The sequence below is a fragment of the Symphalangus syndactylus genome, chromosome 2 (genome assembly GCF_028878055.3).
Source record: "Symphalangus syndactylus isolate Jambi chromosome 2, NHGRI_mSymSyn1-v2.1_pri, whole genome shotgun sequence".
NCBI lineage: Eukaryota > Metazoa > Chordata > Mammalia > Primates > Hylobatidae > Symphalangus > Symphalangus syndactylus.
In genome coordinates, this window is record NC_072424.2 from 52,317,945 (window position 1) to 52,341,471 (window position 23,527).

Sequence of the window (23,527 nt, forward strand, 5' to 3'; positions counted from 1 at the left end):
TAAAAATACAAAAAAATTAGCAGGGCGTGGTGGCGGGTGCCTGTAGTCCCAGCTCCTTGGGAGGCTGAGGCAGGAGAATGGCGTGAACCCTGGAGGCGGAGCTTGCAGTGGGCCGAGATGGTGCCACTGCACTCCAGCCTGGGGGACAGAGCCAGACTCTGTCTCAAAAAAAAAAAAAAGAAAGAAAGCAAATGTGCTAAAAAAGAAATGTATATTTTTTTCAAAAATACACCAACAAGCCTCCCAGAAACCAATTTTTGTCAACTGTATCAGTTTATTCAAGAGTTAACTACAATCCCTCAAACAAAACAAAGTAACCTTGACAAAAGTTCCATTAAGCCTTATTTCAAGGGCCATTTACACCCATATTAATAACATTCCTTCCGCTGCGAAACAAATTCCAAACAATTTTCTTCACAGACCATATAAGTTGTCAGAATCCCAGGAGAAAATAAGCATTTGTTTCAAAAGTAAACTAAACACAGAAAACAAAACAAGCAATGAAATGTGGCAAAGGTGTTAAAAATGGCAAAGGACTGCCTAAGAAAAGCATAAGAATACTAAAGATTCACTTTCTTAAATCTTACCGCACTGCATAGCAGGTAAAACAACAGACTCTGAAGCAATTTGGGTTCAGCTTCACAACAGAAATTTTCATAAGAGCTTGGAAAATAGTTTAAATGTCTACCAAAAAATACAAAAATCAAATGGCCTTTTCTAGTTCCTTTGACCTTCCGTATTGCATTTAATTTTCCTAACCATATCCCCTTCTTAAAACCTTGGCAGGGTGCAATGGCTCATGCCCGTAATCCTAACACTTTGGGAGGCCACAGTACGAGGATCACTTGAGGCCAAGAGTTCGAGATCAGCCTGGGCAACACAGCGAGTGAGACTCTGTCTCCACAAAAAAAATGTCTGAAATGAGCTGGGCATGGTGGCGTACATCTGTAGTCCCAGCTATCTGGGAGGCTGAGGTAAGATCATTTCAGCCCAGGTGTTTGAGGCTGCAGTGAGCCATTGTGGTGCCACTACACTCCAGCCTGGGTGATAGAGTGAGGTTCTATGTTAAAAAAAAAAAAAAAAAATCTCTTCTCCCAAGGCTTCTCTGTTCTGGTTCTCCTTACAGTCTTCCTTCACAAAGAATGGGACGATTCTACTTCATCCCATTGCCTCTCTACAAAGTCTTCATCATTGACCCTCTGGTTAGACAAGGGTTGAATCGAGTAATATGGCTTTAGGAAACACTTCTATGCCAATAACTCCCAAATCAACAATTGTCCCTTTGTCTATTTTCTCCCTGACATTTCTGCCCAGTACTTACACCTGCCTTCAGAAAGATATGTACAAAGCACGTCCACTAAGTATATGCACAAACCTGTTTACCTGGTTATTCCTACATGAAGTAACTTTGCCATTCTCCTTTAAGTTTGATTCCACTCTTCCTCAAGAACTACCTCTTTTATTAAAAACCTTCCCTAGCCCCCATTCTTGGTGATTTTTACTTTCTCTGAATTTATTTAACATCTAATGCTTGCATTACACTTTCCAGAATATACTGTGTTTATGGCCTGCCTCTTTAAAGTAAAGGCTCCTCAGGGCAAGGTAGGGTAGGGTTTCTGCTGTGTATCTCTCACTAATGTCTACTCTAGTGAACCAGCAGATAAAAAGTTTAAAAAAAAAAAAAGCTATTAACTACTTTATTTTCCTGAGGCTTCCATCAAGTATTTTTGCACTGGTCTAGTCTCAGAATCTGTTCAATTACGTTTTTTACCAAACAAAATATAATTCACAAATGCTTCCTGCAAAGTAATAAAATGAATGAGTGCTCAAAAAAAAAACTAAGACCTGGCATAATTACCAAACACCTACTCATTTATCAAACCCTTACTCTGTGCCAGACATTACTTCACAAGCTCAGTTAATCCTCACAACACTGTAACACAGGTATTACCATTCTACATGTAATGACACTGGAGCTCATAAAGTTTAAATACCACACCCCCACCACGAAGAAGGAAGGAGGGAGTGAAAGTAAGGAAAGAATCAGAGCCAGCAGTGGGAGAGCTGAGCCTTCAAAACAGAGCAGTGAGCTTTCAAAGCCCATGTTTTCCCTATCCTAGTGTGCCTCTCAAAGAGAAGAGAAGAGCAGTGACTACTAACCCACAGACACCTGGAGGAAGAATATTACAGAGGAAATATTACCATGTAACTACTTTTTTTTACTTTATCACGTAAACTTGGGTAGAAGGAATAAAAATGTAAACAAGTTCAAAATATCATAAGGACACTGAAAAACTTAGAAGTTCTTTAAGGAACTAATAAAATCTACACATACAGCATTCACTCCCCTGAAATTTTTTAAATGTTCATTTACTTCGGCAAAGAAGTTGAATTTCATGACCTCAAGTGATCCACCCACCTTGGCCTCCCAAAGTGCTAGGATTACAGGCACAAGCCACAGCACTCGCCTAGCCATTCTTTAGATAGTAGTGGTGGGAAGGCAAACTGGTCCAAACACTTCTGGCAATACAGATCAAACAGGTTTTAATCTGGTATACTCTTTAACATAGACCTTAGATTTTATTCTGGAAAAAAAAAGCATGCACACAAAGCTTTGTAGCAGCAGTATATGTAACCACAAAAGTTAGAAAACATACCAATCAGTGGAGAGGGATTATTTTTTACAAACTTTTAAATTATTTTAAAACATTTACTATTAGCCAATATTCTGTGCAGAGGGCCGGGCATGGTGGCTCACATCTGTAATCCCAGCACTTGGGGAGGCCAAGTCAGGTGGATCACTTGAGGTCAGGAGTTCGAGACCAACCTGGCCAATACAGCAAAACCCCATCTCTACTAAAAATACAAAAGTTAGCTGGGCGTGGTGGTGGGCGCCTGTAATCCCAGCTACTTGGTAGGCCGAGGCAGGAGAATCGCTTGAACCCAGGAGGCAGAGGTTGCAATAAGCCAAGATAGCGCCACTGCACTCAAGCCTGGGCAACAGAGGGAGACTCTATCTCAAAAAAAAAAAAAAAATATGTGCAGAGAATAACCTTAAATCCCCCTACACTGTCCCACTATCCTTATTTTCAGCAAATGACTTCATCAACTAATTGTCCCCTCACATTTCGGACCCATCCTACTCTCTCACAACTTGATCCATATTCTTCCTGATCTTTTTTCTCCTGTCAAAAGCTAACCATTTCATTTGTATTTTAAATTTTCTCTAAACCTTGCATTAATATATTACCTAGATGTGCCACACTTGCTTCTTAGAGAACTTGCTTGCTCTTAGTCATGAAAAAGGAACGCCTACCTGCTATTCCTGCAGCCTTATTAGCACCTAATAGAAAATCCTGCACCTAGAGGCACCAAAAAACCTGATGTTCTAAAGATTCCACAAGCAACTTTAGAGCTGTGTACGAATAACACAACTCCTCGAGAAAAATAAAACATTAAACCACCGTTTTCCATAATGTTTTCAAAGTACTCATTAGTATTCTAATTGACTTGGCACACACAAATAAAAAACACACACACAAAAAAAAGGCACCAAAGATCTTTCATTCTTTAAACCAGCATCAAGAAGTGTATCACTTCTGCAAAATCTTTACTCAGACCATTAAATTTATTTGCAAGGAAGATGAAAATAACTTTAGGAGTGTATATGTCACAAAAATTCAAATAAAAGAATTGAGAAACTGCTACATAATCTACAGTAACTGTTAACATCAGCAAAAGAAGTAAACAACATATTTGTATGTTTTTTGTTTTTGTTTTTGAGACAGGGTCTTACTCTGTTGCCCAGGTTGGAGTGCAGTGGCACAATCACGGCTCACTGCAGCCTTGACCTCCTCAGGAGATCCTCCTACCTTAGCCTCCCAAGTAGCTGGCACCACAGGCATGTGCCACCACACCCAGCTATTTTTTTTTTATTTTATTTTCACTTTTTGTAGAGACAGTTTCGCCATTTTGCCAAGGCTGGCCTCGAACTTCTGGGCTCAAGTGATTCACCTATGTTGGCCTCCCAAAGTGCTGGGATTAGAGGTGTGAGACACCATTCCTAGCCTATGCATTGTATTTTTTTCTTTAAATAAACTCCCTCATCCCGATCCTTAGCAACCACTGACCTGTTTTCTGTCCCTATAAGTTTTATCCTTTTATTTAATAGAAATCCGTGTAATTATGGCTGGGCGCAGATAATCCCAGCACTGTGGGAGGCTCAGGTGGGCAGATCACCTGAGGTCAGGAGTTCGAGACCAGCCTGGCCAACATGGCAAAACCCCATCTCTACTAAAAATACAAAAATTAGCTGGGTGTGGTGGCACATGCCTGTAACCCCAGCTACTTGAGAGGCTGAGGTAGGAAAATCACTTGAACCCAGGAGGCGGAGGCTGCAGTGAGCCCTGATCACACCACTGCACTCCAGCCTGGGAGACACAGTGAGACTCCATCTCAAAAAAAAAAAAAAAAAAAAAAAAAACAGGAAATCCATGTAATTGTAATCTATACTCTGTAGTCTTTTGTGTATGGATTATTTTGCTAAACAATGTTTTTATGACTCATCCACTAGTTCATTGCTTTGTACTGTAAAACATTATTCCACTGTACGGATGCACTATTTTCTTTATCCATTCATCAACTGATAAACATTTGAATTGTTTCCAGTGTTTGGCTATTATGAATAAAGCTGCTATGAACATTCAAGTGCTTGTTTTACTTTGTCTTATTATTAAGTTGCATTATTTCTTTAGATATTCTGAATAAAGGTCCTTACCAGATATAATATTTTTCCCAGCCAATCTATGACTTTTAAGTGTCTCTTGAAAAGCAAAAGTTTTTAATTTTGATGAAGTTCATTTTCTCAATTTTAACTTTATGGAATATAATTTTGTGTCCTATCCAAGAATCCTCTGCTTAATTCAAGGTCCCAGAGATTTTCCCCCATGTTTTCTTCTAGCAGTTTTATAGTTTTAGCTCTTAAATTTAGTTTCATGATCCACCTCAAATTAGTTTTTGTGAATGGTCTGAGGTAAGGTTCAAGGTATTATACATTCTGTTGTTGTTGTTGTTGTTGAAAAGACTATCCTTTCTCTCCATTGAGTTACCTTGGCACTTCTGTTAAAAATTGACCATAATATGTGAGTCTATTTCTGGACTATATATTATGTTCCACAGATAACTGTAGCTTTTTAATAACTGTTAAAGGCAGGTTGTGTAAGACCTCAAACATTCTTTTTGTTTTTCAATCTTTTGATTTTGGAAGGTCCCTTGCATTTCATTAAAAATTTTAGAATCAGGCCAGGCGCGGTGGCTCACGCCTGTAATCCCAGCACTTTGAGAGGCAGAGGCAGGCGGATCATGAGGTCAAGAGATCGAGACCATCCTGGCTAACGCAGTGAAACCCCGTCTCTACTAAAAATACAAAAAATTAGCCAGGCGTGGTGGCGGGCGCCTGTAGTCCCAGCTACTCGGGAGGCTGAGGCAGGAGAATGGCGTGAACCCGGGAGGCGGAGCTTGCAGTGACTGGAGATCGCGCCACTGCACTCCAGCCTGGGCAACAGAGCAAGACTTCATCTCAAAAAAAAAAAAAAAAAATTTTAGAATCAGCTTGTCAGTTGCAACAAAAAAAGCCTCCTGGGATTCTGACTGGAATAATGTTGAATTTAGAGACTAATTTGGAGAGAACCGACATCTTAAAAATATTGAGTCTTCTAATCCATGAGCATGATATCTCTGATACCTCTCTCCACTTCTTTAGGTACAGTATTCATTAATTTCTCTCAGCAATCTTCTGTAATTTTTGGTATACAGGTCTTGCACATATTTTGTTAAATTTATCCCACAGTTTTCATATTGTTATGCTATTATAAATCGTAATTTTTATTTCAACTTCCAATTATTTGTTGCTAGTATATAGAGTTATTTTTCTATAGTCACTTTATTTCTGTAAACTTAATAAACTCAATTATTCATTCTAATAGCTTTTCTATAAGTTTCTTAGGATTTCCTACATAAATGATCCCATTGCAAAGAGATCGTTAAATAACCCTTGCATGCATGTATTTTTAAATAGGTCCTGTGAGAAAGGCTAATTTAAGTAGTACTTCATCATCCTATACCATCTTAAATACACCCAACTCAGTACTACTTATAAAAATCTAGATTCTGGCCGGGCGCGGTGCCTCAGGCCTGTAATCCCAGCACTTTGGGAGGACAAGGCGGGTGAATCACTCGAGGTTAGGGGTTCGAGACCAGCCTGGCCAACATAGCAAAACTCTGTCTCTACCAAAAATACAAAAATTAGCCGGGTGTGGTGGCACACACCTGTAAGCTACTCCAGAGGCTGAGACAGGAGAATTGCTTGAACCCGGGAGGCGGAGGATGCAGTGAGTCGAGATCGTGCCAATGCACTCCAGCTTAGGAGACAGAGTAAGACTCCATCTCAAAAAACAAAAAAAAAACAAAACAAAAAATCTAGATTCCATATACAATTTTTATCACAAATCCACTTTGGTAGGCAGAATAATGGCCCCCAAAGAAGTCCTGTTCTATCCTTGGAATCTCTGTGAATAACTTAAGGATACTGAGATGGTGGTATTGTCCTGGATTACCCAGATAAATCCAAAGGGTCATAAACATGCCAGAGAAGATGTAATGATGGAAGTGGAGGGCAAGGAGGAGCAGAATCAAGGATGACACACTGCTAGTTTCAAAGATGGAGGAAGGATCCATGAGCCAAGGAATGCAGGTGACCTCTCCAAGCTGGAAAAGAAAACAGATTCTCCCCTAGAACCTCCAGAAGGAATGCAAGCCTGCTAACACCTTGCCTTTAGCTCAATAAGACTCTTTTTGGACTCTGACCTGCAAACCTGCTAAAATGATAAATTTGTATTGTTTTAAGCCATTCAGTTTGTGGGATTTTTTAATAGCAGCAATAGGAAATAAATATACTGGTGATCATTTCACTTAAACATTCTTCTGTTAATTTTTTTGTCACTGTGCATCATCATCACCCTACACCAAAAGCAACTTCCAAGAGTAGAAATGCATGAACTAAATAACGCCCTAGGCTAAACCATAATTTTTATGAATTTTCCTATAATAGAAGATAAAGCTATCCCAAATATTATTTCCCATAGAATTCCCCTTATTTTCTTAAGTTTAGGCTTGAGCTCATCACTGCTCAATGAAAGGCACTCTTTATAAAAGATCAGTGAGAGACATCTGAAGGTCTACCATCAATCACTTGGATCTCTGGTCAAACGGAGACTAAAAATTGCTGGGGTATAGGGGCCACAGAGAATGGAAGATTATTAGAATTACTTTTAATTCTCTTTCCTTTGAATCCTCAAGGTCCTCACATTTATCACTCAAAATATATGTAAACATAAAATTAGCATGTTTCCAGGAGCACTTTATCTAAGCTCTGTTTTAAGTGAAATAATTTTAAAAATCACTTCTATATGATACTGTAACTAAATGCCACTCCAAGTTAAACACAGTTCTACCTAACATCTGAGGTAGAAATACTGACATTAATAGTAAGAAAGCATTACAGTGAAAAAGTTTTAAACAAAAGGACTCCTCAACCTGTGGGGAAGAGTCGTATGAGATGTGTGATATAGCTTGGGATAATTAAAGATAATACTAGGTAAATTTGCTCAGCAAGACTTAAATCATCAGTGAAAAGCTTTAAATAAAAACTATAAAAGTTTGATGGCAATCCATATCTCAATAGGACTCAAAAAATAAACTCAATAATATAATTTTTTAATAATAATAGTAAATACTGACATAGAAGCGGTGAAACCACATCTCTACTAAAAATACAAAAAATTAGCCGGGCATGGTGGTGGGCACCTGTAGTACCAGCTATTCGGGAGGCTGAGGCAGGAGAATGGCATGAACCCCGCAGGCAGAGTTTGCAGTGAGCCGAGATCGAGCCACTGCACTCCACCTCAAAAAAAAAAAAAAAAAAAAAGAAGTGACAAGGTATGGGATTCAAGAAAGAACACAGACCATACAACGCTGAAATAAATCTTTGAAATAAGGATTAAAGAGAACAAGGACAACTGGTCACTAAGTAAGTCAGAGGCAAAGCTTGGACTGAATCCCAGCTTTGCTCAACCAAGCTAGTGTTCTTTCAATTCTATCATGCTGTTTCTATGGTTTAAAAAGCCCAGGCAGATGACCAGTATCTGACCTAAGGATATACCTTAAACAAAAAAAAAATTTTATATATATATATAGACAAAACAAAAAACAAAGAAACAAAAACACTAAAGCACTTATCCGTAGACTCAGTAAGTTTCTAAAATAAAGTTTAGGCAAGGTGCAGTGGTTCATACCTCTAATCCTAGCACTTTGGGAGGCCTAGGCAGGAGGATTGCTTGAGGCCATGAGTTTGAAAGCCCAAACAACATAGCAAGGCCCCTCCCCACCACACCCAACAAAAACATTTTTTTTAAATTAGCCAGACATGGTGACAAGCCTGTAGTCCCAGCTACTTGGGAGGCTGTGGCAGGCGGATCACTTGAGCCCAGGAGTTAGAGGCCGCAATGGGCTATGATCACGCCACTGCACCCCAGCCTGGGCAACAGCACGAGACCCTGTCTCTATAACAAGGAAAAAATAAATAAATAAAATAAAGTTTTGTGATTAGACAAAAATTCCAATTTGTTTAGATTGGTATTTTGAAGTTACGGTGGTTCTGCTATTAAATGCAAGGAGGGAAACTAAAATGAAGATATTGCCCACATTTGAACACATTTGGCAATAATCTGAGAAAAACCTTAAATTAGCTGAAGGTGACAGTCTTCCCAACAACAATCTCTCACATCACAAAAGTTCTACAACAAAAACAGGTGTTTTATCTATCATACCATCAAACATAGTTAACAGCACAGACTATATCTCCTGGGCTCAAATCCTGACTCTACAGTTCAGATTCCCACCCCTATCTCATCTCAGTAAAATCACAATTTCCCCAGGTTATAAAAGCCTCTAATGCTCATCCTTGCTCCTCCAGACTGTACCTTTATTAGCAGGCTAGGTTCTAGAGCCAGCACAGATATACTGAGGCTCCAACATGTCCTGTATAATATACTGGAAGAAAATACATATTACCAATTATGCTTTGAGTTCCCCAAGACCACCCTCATGTTCAGTAATTTGCTAAGAAGATTCAAAAGATTCAATATACAGTTGTACTCATCGTTATGATTTATTATAGCAAAAAGATACTAAGCACAATCAGCAAAGGAGAAAGGCACAAAAAGTCCAGGGGAAATTAGGAGCAAGCGTCCGGGTGCTCCCTTCCAGTTGAGTTGCAATGAACACACTTAATTCTCCCAGCAGTGAGCTGTGACAACACATGTAAAATGATGCCAACCAGAGAAGCTCATCAGAGACTCAGTGTCAAAGGTTATTAGGGAGACTGGTCATGTAGGTACCCCTGCCTGGCACATATGCCAATTCCAGAATCCCAGAAGAAAAGCAGATATTCAACATAAACCACATTCATTATACAAACAACTTAGGCACAATGACAGACTCTTATCACTTAGGGTGGTGGGACCATCCCCAAGATCCCCCTCAGATGTCAGCCAACCGCTACAAGGCCTGCTTTGTTAACTCTTTTCTCCACACCAGTGACTAACAGATCCTTTTGAGCATGAACCTTATCTACCTATCCCCTGCTAATCCCCAGGTCTTAAAAAAGTGCCAGTCACTCCCCTCCAAGTTTTTTTTTGAGACGGAGTCTCGCTCTGTTGCCCAGGCTATAGTGCAATCGCACGATCTTGGCTCACCGTAAGCTCCGCATCCTGGTTTCAGGTGATTCTCCTGTCTCAGCCTCCCGAGTAGCTGGGATTACAGGAGTACATCACCACACTCAACTAATTTTTGTATTTTTAATAGAGATGGGGTTTCACCATGTTGGGCAGGATGGTCTCAAACTCCTGACCTTAAGTGATCCACCCACCTCGGCCTCCCAACATGCTGGGATTACAGGTGTAAGCCACTGCTCCTGGCCTCCCAAAATTTTTTTTAATGAAAAAATTCCTGGCTCCACTACTTTAAGTTCTGTGTAGCTGGATAATAATATTACCTACCTCAAAGGTTGTTTTGAGGATTATATGAGTTAATATATGTAAAGTGTGAAGTACATCATCTCTGGTAAAAAAAAAAAAAAAAAAAAAAAAAAAACAACTATATAATTTGTGAGTATATATGTAATGTTATTATTTGCTTTTTTTTTTTTTTTTTAACATTCTCCAGGTCACAATGGAGCTACCCTATCTCTAAACTTCTAATGAATCTACCAATGTAAACACAGATTAGAAGTTAACTGGTAATTGTTTCATGTCTACTGAGATCTCTAACTAGCTTGTAGACAACTATACCCAAAACTTTTTGTTTTTGTTTTTTTGAGATGGAGTCGCACTCTGTCGCCCAGGCTGGGGTGCAGTGGCGCGATCTTGGCTCACTGCAACCTCCGCCTCCAGGGTTCAAGCAATTCTCCTGCCTCAGCCTCCCAAGTAGCTGGGACTACAGGCATGTGCCACTGCGCCTGGCTAATTTTAGTATTTTTAGTAGAGACAGGGTTTTGCCATGTTGGCCAGGGGTGGTCTCAAACTCCTGGCCTCAGATGATCCACCTGCCTCAGACTCCCAAAGTGCTGAAATTACAGGCATGAACCACTGCACCCGGCATCCAAAACTTTCTTAACACACACAGTAGTATCTAACATAGTACTTAATCTTTTTAGTGCCCAGAAAATACTGATTTATCAACAAAATTAAATGTCTGTTAAATCAACTCTACAGTGGTAAGAATGTAAGGCAGTCAACTCTTCTGATAATAATTACAAAATGGCCTCCAAGTTTCTTTGATCTTCTTGGATTGAGAAAATTGAGAAACTGAACTAAAATGGCTTAATTCTAATCCGTGAAAAGACGATTAGTAGAAGCATTTGAAATAGCAAAAGGGGCTGGGTGTGGTGGCTCACACCTGTAATCGCAGCACTTTGGAAGACTGAGGGAGGCAGATCACTTGAACCCAGGAGTTCAAGACTAGCCTGGGCAACATGACGAAACGTGGTCTCTACAAAAAATACAAAAATTAGCTAGGCATGGTCACACACATCTGTAGCCCCAGCTACTTGAGAGGCTGAGGTGGGAGGATTGCCTGAACCAGGGAGGGAGAGGTTGCAGTGAGCCTACATCGCACCTCTGCGCTCCAGCCCAGCGACAGAGTGAGACCCTGTACCAAAAAAAAAAAAAAAGCCAAAGCACTTTTTTGAATTTATAAAGTATATAGTTTCAAATATTCTACTTTGCCTTAAAGAGCATGGATTCAAGTCCGTTATAGGTTAATAAAGGTGGAGAAAGATATATATATCTTGTACAGCAACAATTTAGGAAATGTAAGTCTCCTTAATTAATGAAGTCAAGTACTGAAAGTTTTATCTTAAACAAACAAACAAAAAAAGACAAAGATGAACTGTGAAGAACAAAAGGAGGGGAGACAACATGCAGCCCAAGTTTTAAACTGATGAGTCAGAGACCAATGGTTTCCATCCCAGCTCCGATACCAGGGCTCTCCCCAATCAGGAAAAATCTCAAGATCAGCAGAATTACAAGAACAACAGACCCATCAGACTGAAGTTTCACATTGTGAGGAAACTTTTAGATTGGCAAATTTCTTTAGGTGAATTATAATCAGACTTTTACTTATATAAATTTGTCCTATAAGCATCAACATCATAATAAACACCAGTTCCCCAAGGTGAACTTTACTTTTTAGTAAATATTACTACACTTTAAAAGTAACAACTCTAAAATATCAAAGACTTAATGAAAAACATGAACTCTTGGATTGGCTCTTGCAATCAAATGGGCTCTACACGTTTCCACTTTTTGAAAAAGTTAGAAAGCTAAAAGACTCCCTTGAAGGCAAGGTATTGGACATAATTAGGATCTGCCAATTATCTGCACATGGAAAGCACAAGTGGGACAGAGGCCACATTCCTACAGGAAGGGCAACTAACAAAAAATGTCTACAGACACTAAGTGGTTGCAGCTCCATAGGCCTTATTCCCCCAACAGCATGCCAGTTTCCTGGGTGAGAAGCAGCTATGACAGTGGGGCAGCGGCAGCAGTGGTGGTATGTGTGGCCTTGAAAGCAGTTCAGTAGTGGCTCCCTGACTTTCCCTCCTCCAGCCCTTCCAATGACTTGGTAAGTACCTGATTCCTGAAAATAGCTACAGTGGATCTCTTTCCTGCTCTATACCCTGACTTATATATTGACATTGTGTGAATTTAGGTCCTCTTACCCTCTTCTTGGACCACTGTTCAACATCTCCTAACTCAGGATTTGCCTGCAGTCCTCACTATCCCAGTTGTTCCTCTGACCTGAGACTACCAAAACTGATCATGCTTAAAGAAAGCTTATGCAGTAAGGGCCATATGGAAACTTTTTCTGTTCTTTCATACTGGTACATTTGTGTGTGCAGCTGTGTCCTTTAATTCCTTCTCTATCTGATGACATCCCACTCCACCTTCAGAACCTAGCTCAAATGAAGACTCTTTCTGTGACTGGTCCCAACAGGGTCACTCCACATGCCACTCCCTTTCACAGGTGCACTCCCTTTCACACACCCTGCTGCCTGCCAGGGGCTCTGTGCTCATTCATTCACACATTCATTCATTCAAAAAATATTTGCTAAGTTACATTTGCCTACCACATGTCCTGAAAACTGAGGATACTACCCTAACCAAGATAAACAAGATCTCTTCTCTCTTACAGCTATAATTCAGCAGGGATATAGTATACCCCATAATTACCTAAATAATGTTTAATTACAATTGTGGTAAGTGCAATAAAAGATTCAGGGTGTTGTCTTTTATGTATAAACAGAAGCATAACCTAATCTCAGAGGATCAAGGAGAATTATTCCCCTTGAAAAGACATTTAAGCAGGAATTGAAAGATGAGCAAAAGCTGAGCAGGCAAAAACTTGTTAGAAAGCTTCCCAGGCATTAGAACAGTATGTGCAAAGGTCTTGAAACAGCATTCTAGGAACTGTAAAGACCACCAATGGGCAAAAGTCAAGGTGCAAGGGGAACAACAGCCCAAAATAAGTACAGAGATAGTTATTCCTTAAAACCATTATTACAAGCACTGAGCACATCATTTTAGAATCATTTATTTGCAAAAACACAACCCACACTAAACAAACTCCTTTAGGTCTTACAAATTTTTTTAGCTCTCTTACCTAATACAATATCTAACAGTGTGTCTTCAAGTCAAGATCTGTGGAACGAAGAAACGACTGTTTGATCTGAGCAATGAGCTTACCCTCTCAGTATCAAGACAGGCTAAACAAAACAATCTCTACAGTTAAAAAACCTTACGTTTCTGACTACCCGAAATTGAATGGGCAAGAGACTCACTTTCATACCAATTTAAACATGCTCAAAATCAAACCTAGCAAAAGATAGAAACGGGCCAAATGTTCATCAATAGATGGATAAACTGTGGTCAATCCATACAATGGAATATTATTTAGCCATAAAAGGAGTGAGGTACCGACACATGCTACAAAATGAATAACTTTGAAAACATATGAAGTGAAAGTCAGAAACAAAAGTCCATATGTTGTATTATATGAAATATCCAGAACAGCCAAACCTACAGAGATAGAACATGCAATGGTGTCTGCCAGGGGCTGGGGAGAGGGGATAGTGGGAAGAAACTGCTCAATGTGAATTTTATCTGTTTGTTTTTTTTTTCCCCTGAGACGGAGTCTTGCTCTGTCACCCAGGCTGGAGTACAGCGGTGCGATCTCGGCTCACTGCAACCTCCGCCTCCCAGGTTCAAGCAATTCTCCTGCCTCAGCCTCCCACGTAGGGATTACAGGCGCCTGCCACCATGCCTGGCTAATGTTTTTTGTATTTTTAGTGCAGACGGGGTTTCACCATGTTGGCCAGGCTGGTCTTGAATGCACTTTTAAAATCTCAGAAATATACATTAACAAGCACGGGACATGTCAATGTGGTACCCGCCCAGCCCAGCGATGTTTTCTAGGAGCCCTACCCAGCCAAGTTCAGGCTACTCCTGATGTCCAGCACAAGATGCCCTATTCTGAGCACGTGAAAGAATAGAGAAGTGAAAAAAGAAAAAATCAAAGCTAGGATTACCTGTAGATAACGCTTTAAATACTGAAAACTAAACTTGAAGCTGGCAAGGCGTTCCCAGTCCTCACTGCTCCCTAAAGTGCCACCAACTAATAACCAACAAGAGCTGCTTTAAACTCCCACTGAGTCATGAATGCAGCTAGGAGAGAGGAGGAGTAGTTCCATCTGCCTGTTCTTAAATTCTCCAGTTGTTCAACAGATTTGGTAAGAGCGGGATCAAGAGCAGGAAACTGGCGCCTATGCCATCCTTTTCTCCTTCCTTGCTTCCTAAATACTGTCAATCCAGGAAACACAGCTGGTGATTCAGCAAGAAAATGTCAAAACCCAATTGATATACCTCTACCAACTATTATAAGGCAAGATAATACAGGCACCTCAAATCCTAAGCTTTAGTTTTGGTACATATTCTCAAAGATCAGTGGAAGAAGCTTCTTTGAAAGAAAGAAAATTATGTTAACTAGGAAATAACTTTGAAATACAGTACATGAAAAGTTTGATGCAATTTACTAGACAGTGAAGAAAACATCAACACATACACAGAATGAAACTTCTTAGTAACTGAGCTGTAGAGTAAGACCTTTAACGTATCTTTTAAAAGTACTACATTTATGTCATCCTAGCATATAGATCCAAAATCATGTAACAAGCCAAGAATTCTACTAAAAAAGCCTCCATAATGTACTTCAACCTTACCACATACTCAAAAACTGTGAAAATATATTTACATCAATTGCTCTATCATGTCGAATTTTTCAATTATTACAACCATGAAATTAAGTCTAATTAAACCAATCAGTGGCCTTACCTATGATTTTTTGCCTGAAAGATCAAGATACAACAATGAAATAATTTACAAGATCATTTTAATATTCTTCTAGATTTAGTAGCAGCAAGAAAAAAATAATCCTTGTAAATTATACTGTGGAGTTCATGCCCTTCAAGCTGCACCCTTGTACTCTTGATACCACTCTCTTCTCTCCCACTTCCTTCACTTCTCAAAACAAGTAAACCAACAAAAGGCCAGACAAAACCAAAATACAAAAGACATTCGTTCAATATATATCTACTGATTTTCCATGGCAATACAAACATTGAGCAAAACGAATACTTCCTATTCTTCAGGTCCAAAGAAGTAAAACTTTTGATCCTAATTTAAGAAGTACATGATTCTCTTCTCTCCACCCCAAAAGAGAAAATAAAAAAAAAAGTTAACATGGTTAATAACGGCTTTTAAAAATCCGTATTATTTTAGAAAGCATTAGTGAAAATCTGATTTAATAAAGTACTTCTTTGGAGACAGAAATTTGAACAAAAATTAAATTATTTTTAATAATGTCTGTAGATGAAGGAAGGTTAATTCTGAAACTGTTACTAGTCGATTTTTAATGAACAGCTTTAATATTTACCAGCATCTCTACTTAACCATGTTATTACTCAAAATGACAAAATGTGTACTATTTAGCTTCAGCTGCTTTCTTCTTCTTGGCCTTATAAAGGACCATTTTTCAGTGTTTTGCTAGTGCAGTCAATGGAGAGCAAGCAACTGAGCCTAAACACAGTGCAGAACTCCCAAATAACCACACACAATCAAGTTATTAGGAAAACAAATATTACAAGAACCAGGCATGGACTTTGTAAAAACTCATCGCCTGAAAAGGTTACATAGGATAAATATAATCTTGACTCAATCAAGTTACTATATTGAAAAGTGCTTCATAAAAATAATCTAGTTACAGTATTCCCACATGATTCTTCCAGTAATTCAGTACCTGCTACGACAGTGAAGTAACCTGCTGATGCTGTGTGGCTCAGTCTAGTCAAATATTGTCAGCCTACTGAAATGTGACTCATTTATATAGTATTGAGAAAGAACAGTAAAGCTTCAGGAAAAGTCTAAGTCAAATAACACAGAAATCTTAAAGGACATTCCCCAAAGAGACTGTCTCCTGCTTTGGAGAACTACCCTATTTCTCACCCAATAACGAAATAAACCAATTAAAAATATACACGATCTTTTCTTAACTACACAAGACATTCCTTTAAAAAAAATTAGAAATATTTCCCTTGAGATTACTTACAAGACATTAAACATAAATCAGATCTCCAAACACAAAACATAGCAGCTAAAAATAGTATATCTATTTCAAAGGCTGAGGCAGAAGCCCTCCAACCGAACAAACTAAAATTAGGTCTTTTCCATCTCTAGATCTTTAAAATAAACCTTCAACATTTATGAGGTACACAAATCGGTGTCCACATATTCTCCCAAACTAGCTGGTCAGAGAAAACCTAATTACTAAAATCTTCAGAAATACAAACCCACTGTCCTCCAAGAGACTCGTGTAACGAAATTCCTCTTCATTCCGGCTAATAACCAGACTCAAAAACAGTACTACTACTAATAAAGACCTTTCTCCAATTAATTTATTCCGTAAAACTCAAACCCACCAAAAAAGACCACCATACTCTTTTTCAGGAAGCAGAGATCAAAGCCTCGTACAAAAGCTGTCAGGTAGGCAGGCAGGTAGGGCTCCGTCTAGGAGACCAAGAATCCGAGCCCGGAGAGGGAGGACGTGGTCACACCGGAGGGTAGAGGAGGGGATTGAGACCTAAAGGCGGCCCCACCCACAGAGATAGCTATGAGCAGAGCTAGGAGGGCAACCCTCTAACCCTAAGCTCTGCCCAGACCCGTGCCCGGTTCCGCGCTCCCAGCCCCGCTCCTACCCCCAGCCCTGTGGAGGGTCCGAGCATCGCTACCCCGGCACCTGCTCAAACCCGTGTCGGGGAGGAGGGGAGGCTGGGGCCACTGACAGGGCCTGCGGGCCTGACCTCGCTGCCGCCTCTGGCGGACTTGAGGGTCGACAGGAGCCCTGCGCCCGGGCGCTCAGCCACCCGCCCTCCCGTCAGGGCAAGGGCCGGCCGGCGAAGCCGAGGCATCCGCTCGGGCCCCGAGCGCCGCAGCGGCGGGAAGGTCACCGGTCGCAAGAGGCCCCGACCAGGGGCAGCGACGACGTCCAAGCTACCTTTGGCCTCGCAGTCGGCGCAGTACTTGTTGTCCTCCTCCCTCAGAAGCTTGGACAGGATGAGCTGGTGCTGCTCGTTCAGCTTCTGAGCCTTCTCCCGACAGGAGCGCGTCGCCATCTCGGCAGCGGGGCGGGGAGCCCGGGACAGCTACGGCGGCGGCGGACGCTGGCTGGAGCCGGGCAGAGTGAACGCACCTGGCGCCGCCGGGACCGCGGGCGGACTCAGCCCAGGAAGCGGCGGCGGCAGCGGCAGCTGGAACTGGAGGAGGGGCGGCGGCGGCGGTGGTGGTAGCGCCGACGTGTCCCGCCTCCTTGCCCGGCCTGCCGGCACGCACCACCGGAGCCGGCAAGGGGAGGGAGGGGGAGGGGGACTGGGACGCGCCGAGGCTTCCGGGTGGCGCGGAGGAAGGAACCCGGGCGCCGGGCGCGCTGCGCATGCGCATGCGCCGAACGTGCGGCGCCCGGGCTTCCGAGTCTTTCTGCAAAAAGGCCTTCTGCCCAAGGTGATTCCCGAAAGCTAGCTGGCACTGCCTCACACGAGTTTTACCCCCTTTTGAGATGTGATGGTCCGCGAGGGCCTCGAGTAAGACCCAGTAATGGAAGACCGTTTACAAGAAGGCTACTTTGACTTGCCCATTTGCCTTTGCTCTTGCTGGCACAACATTGGAAATGCAGAAATAACTAGCGACTGGGTGGGTTCGTTTACTCATTCGAGGTTTATTCGCCTGCAGTTTGGAAGCTGGAGACACGGATGGAATAAAAGAGGAAAAACGGTCTCTTACATTTTTAAGGGCGAGAAATAATCTAGTAGTGACATGTATTAAGGGATAACATTTCATTGAGTGATTACTCTGTTCAACGAACTGTTAGCTCATTTAACCCTTTCCCCAACCTTATGATATTGTTATCCTCATTACACAGGGGAGGAAAGTGAGGCATAGAGGAGTTAAGTAACCTGACCAGATTACAGAACTACTAGTGGAGGAGCTGAGATTCAAATCCAAAGCAGTCTGGCTCCAGAGTCTGAAAGACCTGGCAGTTAAGCCCTTCCATAAGGGGGAAAGTGTGACCAGGAACCCAAATACTAGGCGGTGATACTTTAACAAGAAGCTGTGTAAATAGTGATCTTTAATGCAAGAGAAAGAGAACTAAAGAAAGAAAACACTTTACATTAGAACCCAGACCCTAATCCAGGCTCATGAAGTTTGAACTCTGGGTGACGCAGTTTCAATGATTTGGCATGTTGTATATTATGAGGAAGTTCTAATATGGGGCTTATGCATGCCGAATAAACACAGTCCTTGCCTGCAGTGAAGCAGATGCTAAGAAAGGCAATGAGCAAGAGTCGGTCTTACACTTTTTGGTAAGGCCAATTTCTAGCCGCTGGCCCTGCATAAAAGTGACCCTCATTGCTACCTAGCCCTGTTCTTGGCACAGGGGCTCAAAAATGTTTGTGGAATTAAATTGAATGGATATGGCAATGAAGATGCTCAGTAATTAAACAAATTAGAGCTTCTACTACATAGCTCTGACAAATAACAACTAGGGAGATATTGGTGAGTTCCAATGAACAGAAAAAAACATGTGGGAGGTAGAACTTATGAGCCTTGTCCTGAAGATATGCTTGATTTAGATGGGGACTGGGGAGGGAGATATTAAGAAAGAGCAGCATGCACAAAAGCATGAAGACCTGAAGTAACCTGGAAAACAGACTGGAACAAAAGGTACTACTTAGGACAGAGTGAGAGATAAGGCTGCATAAGTAAACTATGATAGGGTTATGGAAGACTTGGGAAGCCAGACGAAGTAGTCTGGCCTTGATGCAATTGACAGTAGAAAACCTGTAGATTTTGGCTGAGCACAGTGGCTCACGCCTGTAATCCCAGCACTTTGGGAGGCCGAGGCAGGCGGATCACCTGAGGTTGGGAGTTCAAGACCATCCTGACCAACATGGAGAAACCCTGTCTCTACTGATAATACAAAATTAGCTGGGTGTAGTGGCGCATGCCTGTTTAATCCTAGCTACTCAGGAGACTGAGGCAGGAGAATCGCTTGAACCCGGGAGACAGAGGTTGCAGTGAGCAGAGATCAGGCCACTGCACTCCAGCCTGGGCAACAAGAGCAAAACTCCTTCCCCACCCACCCCCCCCAAAAAAAGAAAAAGAAAACCTGTAGATTCTTCAAGTAGGATAATAGCATAATAAAAAGGATCTTTTGGGAAAGTTAGTCCTGCAGTGCCCAGTAAACAAACACCATTTTTTGAGTACCTCTCCTCCCTACAAAAATTCTGTTCAGCACTGTAAGGACTCAGAAAAACAGAATACAGGTTTACCACCAAAAAACAACCTTCAGGATGGATTGAAGGGTCACAGCGATGTCCAGTACAAATACTTGCATGCCACACGTATAACTTTAAATAATACAGTAGCCACATTTAAAAACAGAAAAAGAAACATAAAATACATTTTACTAATACATTTTATTTAACTCAATGTATCCAAAATATTAAGATGTAATATAAAAAATGGCATATTTTCCATTCTTGTTTTCATATTGTCTTCAAAATGCTGTATAACACAGCTCATTTCATTTTGGAGTAGCTGAATTTATTTTTTAATAAAGAAATTATCAAAAAATTGAGTCTAGGAGTTCGAGACCCTGCTGGTCCATGGGGTCTCACTATGTGGGCCAGCATGGTCTTGAACTCCTAGCCTCAAGCTATCCTCACACCTTGGCCTCCCAAAGTGCTGGGATTACAGGCGTGAGGCACTGCACCCAGCCTGGAGTAGCTGAATTTCAAATGTTCAGCAGCCACATGTGACTAGTGGATACATTATTGAATAGTGTGGTTCTAGATGGTCAGCTTAGAGGCTATTAAAATCTAAATTTGAGTTGATTGTATTTTAAGACTATAGTAGGAAGAAAGACTGGTCCCCAAAACATCTTGGGAAGAAAACAACATTGCATTTATTCACCAGTATTTATTAAACAACTTCTATCTAGTACACTAATAATCAGAAGCTTACAGTCTACTATGAGCTACAAATATGTAAATAGGAAGGACTACACTGTAAAGTCTATAGCAATTATAAAGTGTTCTGGGAGCAAAAGGAACAGAACATCCAGTAGCCTGGGAAAATCTGGGAAAGTTTCACGGAGGAGGTGATGCTTAAACTTGGCTTTTAACAGATGGGGGAATTTTTCAAGTGAATGGGGGTGGAGTGGAGAGAAAGGAATTGCTTTAAAAAACACGTATGGACTTCTGAAAGTTCAGGGTTATATGCTAGAAGTAGTGAGGATATGAGGCCCAAGAAACCTAGAATGTGTTTGGAGAACATGAAGGTAGGAAAGGAAACAAGATGGAGAGGTAGATTGCCACCAGAGGGTTAAGAGCTTTGTAGCCAAGCAACAGAGTTTGAACCTCATGGGTTTATAGAACCAATAGAAGCTTTTACACGGAAAAATGACTTGATAAGCTGTCTTCTCAGTAACTCTCCATACAGTGGCAGTATGGAGAACATGGTGGGGAAAAACTTATCAAGGGAACAGATTACAGGGCTGTCTCAATAACAGTCCAAAGAAGATATGATGAAGGCCTATTTTAAGCAAGTAGCATAGGGTTTGGGAGAGACAGAATCAAATGATGTTTTAAAATTAGAAGCAGCAAGATTTGGCAGCTGACTGTATGTGGAGGGCAAGAGAAAGAAGGTGAGAATAACATCAAGCTTTCTAATTTGGGAGAAAGGTAAATGGTGATGCCATTAACCCAGATCAAGAATAGAAGGGGTAGGCCTCTGGGTCCAGCAGTCACAGGGCTGAGCCAGCAGCACTAATCCTCCCAGTTCTCCATGTGCTCAGCTTCCTGCTCTGCAACCATGACACAACAGGCCATCTCCTTTGCCAAGGACCATCTGGCTGGTGGCATTGCTGCTGCCATCGCCAAGATAGTTGTGGCCCTGATTGAGGAGGTGAAGCTGCTGTAGCAGACGCAAGGCGCTAGGAAGCAGGTGACAGCTGACAGCAGTGCACAGGAATTGTGGACTACTTCCTTAAGCAAGCCGTCAACGTCGCATTCAAGGATAAGCAGACGCAGCTATTCCTGGGAGTATGGATGAACACACACAGTTCTAGAGCTGTTTTGCCCACAATCTGGCCTCCAACAAGGCGGCCAGAGCCACCTGTCTCTGCTTTGTGTACTTGCTGGATTTTGCCAGAACCCATCTGGTGGTCAATGTTAAGAAATCGTATACAGATCTGGGATTTAGGTTCAAAGACCTAGGAGACTGTCTGGTGAAGATAAGTAAGTCTGATGGGATCTGGGGCCTGTACCAGGGCTTCAGCATCTCTGTGCAGGGCATCATCCTTTTCTGGGCAGCCTGAAGGCCTAAGGCATGCTCCCTGACTCCAAGACCACCACATCATGGTGAGCCAGATGATTGCCCAGACTGCAGTGGTGTGACCAACATGACCTTCTACCCATTTGGCCCTGTGCAGACCCAAAGGAGCCAACATACTGCACATGGGAACCCTCAATTGCTGGAGGAAGATTTTTAAGGAGGAAAAGGGAAAGCCTTCTTCAAGAGTGCATGGTCTAATGTTCTCAGAGATATGGGAGGAGCTTTTAGGCCTGTCCTGTATGTGGAATTGAAGAAGAGTAAGTGTGTTTCCTCACTAGAAATGAAAACCAAGAGAATCATGTAGCATACTTAACTGTTATGGACCACTGACCTTTGAGAAATTTCATTTTCTTGGTCCTGGCCATAGTACATCTGTAGAGGGCTAGAGAAGGCTTTAGAAAAGGAGTTCACCATGATCATATTCAACCATTGGCACCCTGAATCCATGCATTGATTACTGGCGATAATTATGACATCACCATGGGTCCACAAACAAGGCAGCTCCTTCAAACAGACCTGTAGTCCAGGCACTTGTAGAACCCAAATTGTGTTTAAATATGTATTTATTTTGTATTTATTTTATTTTTTTTTTTTTGAGATGGAGTTTCACTCTCGTTGCCCAGGCTGGAGTGCAATGGCACAATCTTGGCTTACTGCAACCTCTGCCTCCCAGGTTCAAGCAATTCTCCTGCTTCAGCCTCCCTAGTAGCTGGGATTGCAGGCACCTGCCACCACACCCAGCTAATTTTTTGTATTTTTAGTAGAGATGGGGTTTCACTATGTTGGCCAGGTTGGTCTCGAACTCCTGACCTCAGGTGATCCACCCGCCTCGGCTTCCCAAAGTGCTGGGATTACAGATGTGAGCCACCATGCCCAGCAAATATTTATTTTTTAAAAAGTCATGTCTCCCATTTGTATTTGAGCACTATCTCCTCTTTTGCATAGCCAAATATTTGCAATCATGTTGTATGTTGGGCATTTTTCTGCAAAACAGTAAAAAGAGGACACTGAAAAAACAAGAAAGAATAAAAGAGATAGTCCAGATTTGGGGTCGGGGAGAAGCAGCATTTGCTTGGGGACATGTTAAGTTTAAGATGTGCCTAGGACATCCAGCTTCATGTGTCTAATGAGACATTGTATATTGAATTCTAGAACTCTGGAGAGGAGTTACTGCTGGTAAAAGTCATTTGGGAATTATTTGCATTTAAAGGGTCATAGAAGCTGTAAAGATGGATGACATTCCCCCAGAGAAAGCACGTAGACAAAGGAGAGAAGAGACCTAAAGACAAAATTCTGGGGATTGCCTACTAAATGAGGAGTGGACAGAGAAAGGTGAACCATTGAAAACAGCAGAGAACCAGAAGCCAGGGAAGGAAAGGTTTTGAAGAAGAAAGGGTGAACACCAACCATTGCCAACTGTTCCAGAAAAGTCAATTATTTCCATTTTAGACAGTACATACAGCATGTGGTCATGGGTCTGCACAGTTCATTGTTTTCTTTCATAGCCCAAGAACAAGAGAAGATAAATCATCTCATGAGGCTTCCAAAGCCTCTGATTGTCTGGAGGATTCCATGAAATATTGAGGGAGGGATGGGGACGGTTAGAAGGGAAAAAAGAAAAAAGGTACAAGGATAGGAAGCAGTGCTAGAGTTAACTATTGAGTGTAAAGTAAGGAAAGCGTCCAAAATGTGTGTGAGAAGTGAAGTAGGAGCAACCAATGATTATAGGTTTCTTTGAGGCCTGAGGTGATATGGTGTGGTTAGGAAAAGGATGCTGACAGCTAAATGAAGAGAAGTGCCTAGTGACACCTCTCAGAGGGGTGTAGTAACTTGTCCTGATTAAGTCCTGGAAGTCAAGGTGTCTATGGATGCTTGCTGGATGGGGAGTGAAGTTGAAGGGTCTGTTT

General features: G+C 41.5%; 1 protein-coding gene across 8 annotated transcripts in view; it reads right to left on the reverse strand.

Annotated features, from left to right (window-relative positions):
* The window catches only part of SMAP1 (small ArfGAP 1), a 187,621-nt gene extending 169,772 nt beyond the window's left edge, over positions 1–17,849 (reverse strand). For 4 of the 8 annotated variants that reach the window (XM_055257020.2, XM_063618643.1, XM_055257006.2 and 1 more), the window contains exon 1: positions 17,224–17,598. In XM_055257020.2, coding sequence (XP_055112995.1) covers positions 17,224–17,341 — 118 coding nt within the window. In that variant the 5' untranslated portion in view covers positions 17,342–17,598. Of the gene's footprint in view, positions 1–16,648; positions 16,837–17,223 lie in introns of those variants that run through there. The other 4 variants (XM_055256971.2, XM_055256991.2, XM_055257013.2 and 1 more) reach the window with 4 other exon arrangements.
* Positions 17,850–23,527: the final 5,678 nt, after the last annotated feature.